This window comes from Phalacrocorax aristotelis, chromosome 15 (genome assembly GCF_949628215.1).
Source record: "Phalacrocorax aristotelis chromosome 15, bGulAri2.1, whole genome shotgun sequence".
In the NCBI taxonomy this organism is placed as follows: domain Eukaryota; kingdom Metazoa; phylum Chordata; class Aves; order Suliformes; family Phalacrocoracidae; genus Phalacrocorax; species Phalacrocorax aristotelis.
Genome location: NC_134290.1, coordinates 5,866,228 through 5,879,000, shown reverse-complemented (window position 1 = coordinate 5,879,000; position 12,773 = coordinate 5,866,228). Strand labels below are relative to the sequence as shown.

The 12,773-nt window shown below is 50.2% G+C and overlaps 1 protein-coding gene across 4 annotated transcripts in view; it reads left to right on the top strand.

Annotated features, from left to right (window-relative positions):
* Nucleotides 1–12,773, top strand: part of AIFM3 (AIF family member 3) — a 53,083-nt gene that overhangs the window by 13,029 nt on the left and 27,281 nt on the right. For all 4 annotated transcript variants that reach the window (XM_075110063.1, XM_075110060.1, XM_075110059.1 and 1 more), the window contains exons 3-4: nucleotides 6,378–6,591; nucleotides 11,721–11,830. In XM_075110063.1, the coding sequence (XP_074966164.1) occupies nucleotides 6,378–6,591; nucleotides 11,721–11,830 (324 nt within the window). The remainder of the gene's footprint in view (nucleotides 1–6,377; nucleotides 6,592–11,720; nucleotides 11,831–12,773) is intronic.

Sequence of the window (12,773 nt, the reverse complement as noted above, 5' to 3'; positions counted from 1 at the left end):
TATTGGGAGTTTGACTTTATTGCCTCAGACGGTGGGGATTTCAGGTTGAAGGGCTCAAAAGGTCAAAGGGGTGACGTGTCTGGGATCCACAAAGCATCCACTGAGTGAGGTCTTCTGCCTTTGCTTTGCAAGGCTCAGGGAGAAAATAAAGGTGGTGTTCTGCCCTTGACCTGTACTGTGATTATTTTATGGGCCGTTGCAGCGCTAAGGCAATACAGCACTAGACACTGAACTGTAAGTTTTCTTTTGTGAAAACCTACGCTGTTCATATCCTTCCTTGAAATGTTTAAGTAGTGAAAACGGATCCAGGAGTAAATGCCGTTGTTGACTAAACTTGTAACAAACTCTGCTGGCAGTTCCACTTTATTTTTGTATCCCATCAGCAAAATCGTGTTTAATCTTGGACCGGTGCAGGAACAACAGCACTCTGCAGGCATATTTCCTGAACTGCAGATTTTCATGTAGAGCTGTATTTGCATAGCAGGGCCAAAAGACTGAAAATGCCATTCCGTAATGTAACGCTCTCTCTGCAGCTCTGGTTTTGATTAGCACTCTTCAAAGGCTTTTGACAAACCTTTCCCCAGCCCCTGGTTAGAACACCACTGACCACAGTGCTTCATCTTGGAGGTTATAAAACCTGCAAATGCAGGAAGGTAAACAGATGCATTTGCAGATACTGATTATTCTGGCAAAGAGGTTTCACAGCCTTTTTATGATATTTGTCATTCCTGTTTTCTGTGGGAACTGTGCACCATCAGAGCTAAGTAGTGGACTTTCCTATTTCTAAAAATCTATCTATCCCCTGTACAAATGAGAAGCCAATGATGCAGAGACAGAACAGAGCTATTTTCTCCATCAGTGATGTTTCGACATGAAGGGAATATTTCAGATGCAGCCTGAAGTCAACAGAATTCATTTAGAGACTTTTAAAAGATGTATACGAGGTCCTTATCTGCTCCACCTTGTTATATCCAAAAGAGACCCACAGTCCCCATGAGTACCCTCAGCATTTCTCAAGATAACCTTGACATTGCACACGTGTTGCTGTGTGCCAGGAAGACCTTTTGATGAGCAGATCGCTGGTACAAGAGCTTTGGGGAGTGGAGTCCTGCACCAGTAAATAACTATGCTGGCTGTACTGGAGGCCAGCCCCAAAGTCTGGCTGCTGCTGCAGCACCCAACCCCATCCTGATATTTCAGTGTTTAATTAACAGCTTATGTTCAAGGAGCAAAGTAATCTTCTGTTATCTCTAGTGCTGCAATCCCATGATGCCGGATCCTCTTCTGAAGGCCCAGTTCTCAATCTCTGCATAATTTTTTTCTCATTTTTTTTTTCTCCGGATGCGTGGTGCATATGCAAAGAGCTGCCAGCTGGCAGTCTGCGTGGGATCCCAGCACCCGCTCCAGGAGAGGCAGCCAGGTCAGGGTGACGGGTGAAGGGAACCATCACGCGCCAGCAACGGCTCCGTGTGAGCTGCAGCAGCACTGTCTCTGCACCGGGCATGGGAGAGCAGTTTGCAAAACCTATAAAGTTCTGATTATTTTTCTTTGCACTCTCTGCTGGGCTCAGCACTTGATGGTGAGGCAGGGCAGCAGCTCCAGCAGAGCACAGCCTGTCTGCGGGTGAGCTTTGCCCTCACGCAGAAGATGCAGTTGGCTCTGAGCAGGGAACATGTCCCCTTTACAGGGATGCTGCACGCTGCTGGAGGGGGTGCCGTGGGCTGTGTGTCCTTCTGAGCTTGGCTCTGAGGGTGCTCCCAGGCTTGGCTGGCAAGTCCTACCTTATGGTTTTTGGGAGCATGGCATTTGCTGAACAGGGTATCTGAAAAGGAGGGTAGAGCCGGGCACATTTGATGTGATGGTTTTGTCATTAGCTCTGTATTTTTTTAATAGAAATGTTTTGGAGTCTCTTTGACACCACCTAAAGCAGTTGTCATCAAGTTCTGCAGTTCTCCAGGGATGCCTGGAGAGCACAGCTCTGGCAGGGCAGAGCGAGACACCAAACATGTTCCGTGGTGGTGGATTTACTCTCTGCTGGCTGCAGGAAATTAACGCTGCTGGGGTAAGCCCTGCTTTCTGGCTGTGCCCACTGTACCCTGCTGGTCCCTCCACCATCACTACCCGTGAAGCTTTTCTGCTTTCCGCTGCTCTAGGAGCTGTTGGCACCGTACAGCCAGGACAAGGCTGCTCCTCACCCTCAGTGCTCATTTGCCGTGTGCCTGCAGCCCCTCAGCAGCAGACCCTGAGGCATCGCAGGGTTTTGTGACTGGGGAAGGCAGACACACAGCTCGCTCTGCTGGCCCAGCTCCTCCATCCCCTATGGCCAGGCATCTTCATCTTACCTGAACTCCCCCAGCTTCAAGCCTACTCCTGGCTCATGCCAGTTGTCTCTTTCCCTGCACTGCTGTATTAACTGAGTATTTTCCTTGTTTCTACTGTTTTAAGTATGATAACTTCAAATGGCCTGATACCCATAGTTTAGATTTAGCCTCTAGAAGGGCAATGAGCCGTACTGGGAACCTAATTCTGTGGTAAAGAAGTCTTGGGACATTTAATTGCCCTAATTTTTTAATATAATGATCATGGTCCTGCGCTGCAGCCCAGCTGCCCTCCACCTGCCGGCATCCTGCTCAGGGGTCAATGCCAACGTTTCCAGCCTCGCGTCTCAGGTACCTGCCTAAAAGCAGGCAGAGACTTTGACTTGTCCCACAAGGCTGTGAATAGTGATGGAGAAGGGCTAAACTTATGGGAGGTGTAATGGGATACTAATGACTGACTGCCAGATGTTAATGACATGAGGCAAAGCACAAGAACATCGTAGCCACAGCGTGAAAAGAAACCCTGAGCCAACCATGATAAATAGGGTTGGGGTGTGGTTCCTGGGTGTGTGCGCAGGGGTCACAGAATCATGGAATATCTCCAGTTGGAAGGGACCTGTAAGGATCATCGAGTCCAACTCCCGGGCAGTGCTCTGACCTAAAGGCTGAAAACATGGGAGAGGAAAAAAAAAAGGTCAACATTTATAGTCTTGACAAGAGTCCATATTTTAAGCAATCCTATTATTTTGGGGAGCTGACTCAGAATTTTTGAATACGAAGAGCTGGCAGTGCTGAGGTGTATGTGGATATGTGGTATTAGCACCTCCTGATGCTCAATTGTTTCCTCTGCTTTTTTTGTATATTCTTATAAAAACTTCCAGCCCCGGCCTCCTGGTCCTTCATATATGTGTGTGTATATATATAGATAAAAAATACGTGTATATTAAAAATGTACACAAACACGCAAAAATACATACACATATATGTATGTATATAAGTGATGCTGGTGGCACAGGGCAAGCAGGCATATCTATATCTCTAGATGCATGCACATACGTGCTTGGAGAGCAGCAGTTTCTCTGCCCTGGAAGCTACAGCTGTCACCCTTGTTCCCACCAGCCGTGGCCGGGGCAGTGCTACTGTGTGACAGTGGTGGCCTTGGCTGGTCCGTGAGGGGTCAGCCACCGCCCAGGTCTGTAGGCACGTGCCTAAAACTTTCCAGTTTGCTTTAAGGTCAGGAACCTCTTCCAGCAGTTACAGAAAATGACTGTCAAAGGGATAGAGCGTGCTGGACCAAGCCACACCATGCCAATCGGATTTCAGAATTAAACTTGGGTTTATAAGTATTTCATTTAAATGTTATTTTCCCTGATGGCAATTGAAGCAGCTTGCTGGATCAGCTCAGGTGCTGCTGAGCCCTGGATTCCTGGAGGGATCATCCCTCGGAAATGCGGGTCTCTGGCCAGAGGGACACCCCATGTGGGGCCAGTGGGGACAAGGAGGAGGAGAAGAGGGGATAAAGGGCTGGGGAGGCTCAACTGGGAGTTGCCCACGGAGGCAACTGGTGAAGTGTGGGGCCTAAAATAGGAAGGGGGAAGATTTTATATCTCCTTTTCTTTTCCTGTGGACCTTTGTCCAGCAGTGTTGGTGAGTGCTGAGCAGGGATGGCTGGGAATGCTGTCACATACCGGTGCCAGAGACCTGCTGCTTTTTGCATATGTTTTTTTCTGACTGAGAAAGAACTGAAGAGCTCAGAGCTAAATTTTCATCTTCATCCCCACAGTTTCATAGGCCTGTGGATCAGCAAGCACTGCAGGTGCTCACCTGACCCAAATGTAGTTTGGAAAACAAAGCTCTGGGGCAATGGGCCAAGTGAGAGGTGGGGGTTGTTCCCTGCAGGGTGAATTCACCAGCATCAGCGTCACCGTTAGGGCTTGGAGCTGCTGGCTTTACCAGCGGCAGCCTGGTCTCATCCTGCACCGTGGTCAGCAGCAGCAACAGCATGCTGCCTGGCTCCGGGGTCTGGCCGCAAGGATGCGCAGCCACATTCACTCCATATAAACGTCTGATTGACTGCGTGATCGTATGAAATGATCCTCCTGTTTCTTTGGCTAACAGTATTTCACAGGGACTGGCATAAATGGATGTTTGTTGTATTTCCTAACTCCTGGAAAATCCATGTCGGCTTTTCCAAATGCCATAGGGAAACAGCACTTATGGAAAGCGCTCTGTTTGCTGGGTGCCTGCAGGGAGCTGGGCTGCTTCTGTAGAGCTCCAGGAACAAATTTCCTCATAGCAGCATTTTTTTTTTTTTTTTGTATGCATGGTGCTGGGCTTGATAGTTTGCAGTAAGTTCTGCAGCTGGCAGCTGCAATAATGTAACAGAAATCCACATTTTTCTGTTGGTTCAGCATGGGTACACAGAAAATTGCTTTATTGGGTCTGTCTATCTGAGCCCCCAGTGAATCCTGCCCCTGGTGAGTGTGAGGATTTGGCACTTGGGGGAAAAGCCACCCCATCCCGTCCTGCTGACTGGCACAAAAAGCAGAAACTCACAGGACTCTTGAAACAACTGCCTGTTTCCAGTGCCTGGATGGCCATGGCCACTTACTTGTCTCCCTTCCTAAATGAACAACCTTCCCCCTGACCTTTTCTTCCATTGTCCTCTCAGTGGACTTACAATAATGGCGTGGGGCAACAGATGAAGGTGGGAGGCCCCAGTGCCCATCTCTTGCTACAGGGCTCGTCCTGCTTTTCTGGGGCATGTTATTCCCCTCTCTTTGCCTTTCTTTAACCTGTTTGGGTCGTGAGCGTTAATTTTATTTTCTGCACAGTTTTTCCTGTTCATGACATTTATAGGATGGGGAAAGCTCAGCAATCTTTCATTTGCTTGAGACACTTCTTCAGTCTCTGGCACTAACCCCCTGGCTCGCTATAGAACTCTCTGGGGGGTTATTATAAATATTAATGGCTTTAGTTTTATGAAATCTGTAGGAGCTGAAGTGATGCTTTCACTTTATGATGTGAGAGCTCATCACCATTTTCCTCTGATGTTCCTGTGTCTAGCCTGCTCCCCCCAGGCACCGGGCAGTGGGTGGGGGTATAGCTGGGTGGGTACATGGTGAGGCTGGCAGTGAGCGCTGCCCTTTGGGGAGGTTGGATGAACATCTGCATGTCTTCACCTGGGTGGCCAAGGAGAGCCCCTGTGCTCCCCCTCTGTCCTCTGTGGGGAGGGGGGACCGGCAGCATGTCCCAGCTGAGGATCCCGGAGGGCGGGAGGGACCATGGAGGGGCTGTGCCATGCCAGGGGATGCCTGGCTTCGTCACTGCCCGGTGACATCACCCAGGGTGGCAGTGGGGCTGAGGGGACACGCTGGCTCCGGTGTCCCCTCTGATGGTTGGGGCAATGCACTGCGCCAGCACAAGTAGCTGCCGCGTGTCCCTTGGCCCCCTGGTCCCCAGGCCAGGGATGCTTTTATTGTGAAAGCTTTTCAATGGTGTACACCTAAGTAAAATGGACAATCCTTGCTTTTCGCACTTAATACTGAAGATTCACTCTACACTGAAAACCTCTCATGAAGAAATAATTTTTGATATTTCCAGTTCCTTATTAATTGGTCTCCATCTAATGAAGCAGCTCTATACACCATGCAGTGTTGGCTTTCTCTTTCAGTTAATGTTATCTACAAACAATTAAAGGGTTTTTTGAAGTCTGTCTGAGCCCTAGAGGCCTTGGCATGCCTCATATTTAGCTGCCTGGAGTTGTTTTCCACTAAACAGGACAGGAACTGTGACTGAGGGGTTGTTTAGCACCAACGACTCTGCTTGCAAGAGTTTGTACTCTGTGCATGCAAAGGTGCCCGATGGAGAAAGAACAGTGGAATAATGGGCTTGGGTAATCAAGCCAAGTATGACATTAAATGTTTTATCTTCCCAAGCAGACAAAAAAAAAAATGTTCTGACGTCTGGAGCCTCTTTTGAAATCCAGGAGGCGGAGAGGCAGAATGGCAGCAAAAACTGCAGCTTCATTTTAATGAAGATTTCTGTTTTTTCCTGCAGTTGAAGTGAAAATTGAAGTTGTGATACCCGAGAAGGAGAGAAGCAAGGAGGAGATGTCGCCCAACGGGAAAGCCAGCCCCCTGGTCTACAAAGTCAACGGGACTGCCCGGCATTATCATCTCGAGGAGCACCCCATTGCCAGCAATCCCTACCACAACCCAAAGGATGTGGTGGAAGCATCTGTGTGCCATGTGAAGGACCTGGAGAATGGACAGTAAGTGCCTAAAATTTTTGCAGGTAAAATTTGAGACACCTTATAACCCAAACCGAACCCCCTATCTTGTTCTTTAGAGTTTCTGGAGATGATAATTTAACTTAGTAAAATAATCTTTTTTTTTCATCTTAAATGACATCACAGACAAGTGACAACTCATTTTTACTAGACGGTCTGCTGTTCCCTGCACGGTCCGCCCTGGGACTTATCTTAGAAAGATGTGATGTTCTGCAGCAGAATCTTTCAACAGGCTCTGTTCGGCTTAAATTAGACAACCCTGAAATTTTTATAAATTTATATCCTTAGTAGTTTTACAAAGCAGCATGAGCAGCACATGGGTGGATCTGCACAAGGGGCAGATCACGTGCTACATCACTTCTGCAGTGCCTTGCTCTTCTAGCTGAGCTCACCTCTTTCAACTTGCTCTTTCACCAAGGATGCAGTTTTCCAAAGTTTTTGCTAATGGCAGCACACTTCAGCTGGGTACAGTTTCACTACCTTGATTTAAGAGTTTCCTGAAATCTAAAAAGTGCCTGTCCCAGTCACTGTGCTTTACAGGCTAGTGTTTTTCTGGGGTAGGTGTGCCTTTTCTGCAGCATGTTTCGTTAGTCTGATGGCCAATGTCTCAGCGGGCTCTGTCCGTGTGTGAAAGAAAATATAGTTTGAAATAGCTTTTATTCTGGTGAGGAAGTGATGTCAGGTGTGTGGGACACAGCAGGAGTCTGGCAGCTATTTCCTTTAAATTGAACTATTGCTTGTTATAATATTCTAGAATAATCCATACTACAAGCTACTTTGTGCTAAACTGAAGGGGCTTCATGGGCTTCAATTTCTTCTCATTAGGTGAGTTAATCCAGGAAAAAACTGTTTCTTTCACTGTGATGGGAATTTACATATTAGATCGTTCTACAAAGGGATGCACTGGACTCTGTTGCTCTGTTGGATTAAATCTTCACGTGATAAGGTGTGGCTGACTCTGCAAACTCTGCTGCAGCTCAGAGAAGTGCTGGAGGGCCATCAGGACCTGGAGGGGAATGGCCTCCTCCAGTGAGAGGTGAGGGTGGGGAGTCAGCAGAGGTGCACTGGACTGGAAGGCAAGCACAGTGGCTGCAGGGCTGCTTCTGGGAGGTGATGGGCAACCCACTGCCTCCTGCGCAGGTGAGCAGCAGCAGCAAGGCTGGGGAAGAGGGGACCTGGGGCAGAGCACAGGCAGTGACCGGGGGTGCCTTGAACCTGGAGCGAAGCAAAAGGTGGGACTGCTGTGGGAAATACTGGTTGCACAGGGAGGGTCCTGTTCCAGTGTCAAGATGTAGCCTAATGGCTGAACACCACGTTCACGGAGACAGCTTCTGCTGACTTCGTGTTTGGGGTGTTACTACAAGAGTGTGCTCTGCTTTGGTGCCCCAGTGCAAGAACAACTTTGGAAGACTAGGGCTGCAATAGATGCATTGAGTGGAAACCATGCACTATAGTGGGTGAAAAGATTCTAAGAGCTCTGCTGGTCGCAGAGAAGGTGAGGAGGGAGCTGGCTGCAGCCCGTGAGAACATACCTGGCTGCAGGCGGCTGTAGCAGGGAGCTCCTCAGCTAAAGCCGGGGCTGGAAACTGGCATCAGTCTGGAAACCGGGCTCACACTTCAACCACGTATGCATTCGGCTACTGAAGCACACTACGAAGTACGGCAGCGGGCTTGCCATCGCTGGACACTTTAAGTTGCAAATAGCTTTTTTTCCAGCAGGCTGAGTCTAGCTTAAAAGAGAGATGCTGTGAGAAGGTCCCACGGCTTGTGTAAGCAATGGGCCACACTAAAGGAGTCCCTTCTTGCTCTGATACCCAGAGAGATTTTTCTGAGACGCTTCTCTCAAGGAGTATGCTGGGCAGGGGTGTGCATGGGCACAAAGGTTTGGGCACCTCTGTGTTGTGGTAGTGGAGCCTGTAAGCACAAGGTACTCTCTTTGACCACCCTTTCTGATACCAAGATAGTCTCAGCAGAACCAGTAAAAGATACTGGAGGATAAACTTGGGCACTGCTGTACTAAGCCAACCTCCCAGCAGGCTAACTGGGGGAGGTCAATGAGCTACAGACAGAAAACAGCCCTAAGTAAAGGTCCTTTGCAGGCTAGAGCTGAGTTTTAGCTAGCGCTTCCCAACTGGGGAGGGAGCTGGGCAATGGGACAAATTCCCAACTGAGTAAACAGCTCAGCGGAGAGCAGTGTAGCGTAAATCATCCTCTTGTTCCCTCTGGAGTGACGGTGGGTTGGGAGCCTTGCAGGTGGCTGTGTGCTGCCTTGAGGACACCAGGTCTTGTTTTTGACTCTCTCAGATCACACAGTTCCTTGGGTAAGTTGTAAACTCTTTCACCTATCTTATCTCATCTTCCATAGAGTTATAGTTGTCATTTAACTGCAGGTTTTATCTGAAGTACTGCACAGCTGAGGAATGCAGCAGGACTTGTACTGCTCTATTCCCCTTGTGCTCACGGAAGGACCTCCAAGTGCCAAGTGTCCTACACAGGGAGGGAGCAGAGCGGCATCGCTTGGGAGTGGGGCTGCCAATTTACTGGGACAAAATGGCTCCCAAGGGCAAGTATGATGAGCTCTGCTGCTGTTTTCACCTGAGGTGGCAAGGAAATTGAGCATTTGCCGTTACTCTGGTGGACCAGTTGATGCAGGTGGAGCAGGCACCTGCACGAAGACTTGCCCAAGGTGGGATTGAAGGTGTTACAGGGTGCTGATAGACTGAACCCAGGTCCCATCTCCATGGCTGTGAATCAGAGGGCAGGGCAAGTGTCTCAGTAGCCTGGGTGCAAGAGACAGGATAGAGTTGGGATGTTACCCAAAGAGGAAAGAGCATGCAATGTGAGTCCCATTCTTCCGAGACACCGGGACCTATTGTGCATGAACAGCATTCAGGGATCACACATAGCCAGTAGCTTCCTTGAGCACATGGGGTTTGCTCTGTGCACAGTGGAGTATTCTGTACACCAAATGCAACGTGCCAGGCTTGCTGTAGAGATGGTCCACTTCATGCAACGGGAGCAACCAGCATTTCCAGAAAAACATCAAGTTGTGCAGGGACAGGCTTTCTGGCTCAAAAAGGGGAAGTTTCCAGGGAGCAGCAGCTCTGTGCTCCGCGCCCACCTCTCTGCAAAACAAGGGCTCACTCCTCATCTCTGCACTTTCCTTCATGGTTAGCTGGAAGGCTCTGCTGTAGGGAAGCACTGCTGATAATGGCGTTAGGAAGATGTTCAGTGCCTCACACAGGGCCATGGATTGCACAGGGTGTATCAGGACTCTTGGCTGGAAAGGGAGCACATGAGTGGTGAGAAGAGAAAAGGAGGTGAGGTCAGGACATGTTGGGACGAAGATCTGGTGGTGACATAGTGAAAGAGCAGAGAGTAAACATCTGCTCCGTGCAGAGCAACATCAGTCTCACTCAATGATGCTTGGGCAGCCTGCAATGCCCTTGTGGCTGGAAAGCTGCAGCAATCCCCTTGGCAAAGATCTGGGCAGGTGGAGGGGTGGGGGTCTCAGTGCTTGAAGCCTCCTGCATCCCAATCTCTCTGCAGAGAGGAGCGATGGGCAGCCTCCTGGAAAAGATGACTGGCTGAAAGACTCGTATTTTAGTGGAAAGTGCAACTGCCCAGTGTAATGCAACTGCCTAAATGCAGCCCAGTTCTGTACATGGTCTGCAGGGCTTGGAAACTTGCAAATAAAAGCATGTTTCAGCTGCCTTGCAAAACCTGTGCCCAACCAGCCTGCAGCAAGCGGAGCAGGGCCACAGCCGGCTGGGTGCCGTTGGGCACTGGGGAAGAGGCCTGCCATTCCCAGGGAGACTGGGGCGGCTGGCTGCTGTGCACAAATGCACCTGCTCTTTGGGGCTGCTGCACCCACACTGCGGCCAGTGCAGAGGCATGTATTGCTCGGCGCAGCCCTGCTGAGCGGTAGGGTTGCGGATCAGCTCCTCAATCAAGCCAAGGGAGCTAGAAAGGATTTTATAAAATGCTGCTTTCCAGCACTAATGGCATCATTAATCACCCATTCAGTAGATGGGGATGCTTAGTAGCTCTTTCTGTCCTTGCATATAAGGTGCATGATCGGGAAAGAGATGGTTTTGGCCAGGACAGGAGTGGCTGGAACCTCAGCCTGCCTTGGCTGGTCAAGGACCAGGTGACTGCAGCTGGGGAGGTGTGACCCAGAGAGCCTGAAAATTGCAAAGCTTTGTGTGTAAAGGATTCCTGCTGTGCTAATGACGCTTTTGTCCCGGGTACAAAACAAGCAGCTGTGGCATTTCAAAGAGCACCTGAATATTGCCAGAGGAATGACTTGAGGGTTAAACTGCCTCCAATACGAATGCAGGGCTGAGTGCCAGCAGTGCCAGGGAGGCAAAGCCCCTCAGTGATGCAGAGCTGGGGCCAGCAGCCCAGAGCAGGCGGGAAGGTCGCTGTGTGAGCTTTACTCTGCAAAAACAGCTGAGGGAAACAGCAAGGAGGTCACATGTGGGTGCCTGCTGTCCTGAGAATTTTATCAGGTAAAGGTGTCCCACGTTGTTGACCCTGGGATGTGGCCAGAACCAGAGCATGACCCCCTGAGGTCCAGGGGGGCAGACCCCAAGGCAGGTGTATGCAAAGTGTCAGAATCACCCCTCCTGGTTTTCATCTCAGAAATGTGTGTTTGCTTTGAGTGAGTGAACACAAGCCTGGCAGGGACCTGCTGAGCTGCTGGGGCCAAGAGGGGCGGTGATGTCGCAGTAAAACCAGTTTGGTTTCTTGCTCCCACTGCATGCTGAAAAGCCTTATTCTGACGCCCTGGACTTGGGTGGAGACCGTCGGCTGCTTCCTGAGCAGCTGGTCTGGTGCTTTGGGCCACCTCTTGGCACAGTGATGGATGGAGAACCTGCCACTCAGTGGTCCAGCTTGAATGTGCTCCAGGCTGGGAGCAGTAGAGCCACCTCCAAAGCCGGCTCAGTGACAGGAGTGACACACACCTGTAAGTCACCTGGAGCTGGTGGTGAGCAAGTTGAAGGAGGGAGGGAGCATGGTGGGACCAGGGCTGGAGTGCAGGGCAAGGGGGTGGCATCCACTGTCAGGCAGATGCTCTGCCATATGTTCTCCATGCTCCTCCTCCCCAGGATGCGGGAAGTAGACCTGGGCTGCGGGAAGGCTCTGCTCATCAAGGAGAGTGGTGAGTTCCACGCCGTGGGACACAAGTGTCCCCACTATGGGGCTCCGCTGGTCAAAGGTCAGTCTGCATCCCATCCTAGGAGACTAACCAAGGGCATCAAAGTGTTGGCAAAAGACAGCCCAGTGTTCATGAAGGCCTGTTGCCAGGCATGGGGCAGTGCTGTGCCACATGCCTAGCATCATCTTGGCATCTACTTGCTGGGAGAAGGCATGGGCTGGGGGTGCACAAACCTCCTGGGAGCACTTTGCTGCAGGTGTGGTTTGTTGGTGACCCCAACTTGCCACTGCTGGTCACAGGGCTGGGGCTTCTTTGGGTGACTTTAAAGAACAAACCAGCACAGCACCATTAGATTTGGCTCCTGCTTCATCCTTCGGCTGGAGATGAATCTCTCTTCAATGGTATGAAACAGCTGCAGCTCACTGTCCCCATGCAAAATGCAAAGGCTTTATGGGGCTTTTCATAGTGTTCTGTTTATTGGCTCCCAGCCACTGAGGAGTTTAAAAAAATCCTTAAAGGGGAAAAAAAATCACCTTATGATTTTTCAGGCCACTCAGTCTTTAAAAAACCCACAAAACCACAGCTCCCTCTAAATCAAAATCCTGTTTGTGGGGGAAGGAGGAAGCTCTTTGGGCTGATGGGATCCTTTCAGTAGCAAGAAGAAATGTTGCTGGTGTTATTGAATGAAGTGGGATGAGGTATAGTGGTTTCCCATCCTGGCACCTAAAGATATGCATCCCTGCATTTTCTCAGCGTGGGCTTCAGGCAGGTTCTTACCCAGAGTCTGAGTAATGGTAGCAGGCAGTGCTGGCCCAGCTGGGTGCTGGAGTAGTGCATCACCCAAACTGGGGGCGGGAGATACTTTGCTGGAGGTGGGATCCTGGGGAAGACAGCAGAGCATCCTGCTGAGTGCCCTCTGGGCATTGCTGGCCCAGTAGCAGTGCTGGGTGCAGGCAGCCATGCTTTCAGCCCCTTGCCTGCGGCTAGCAGCCCGCTGAGCAGG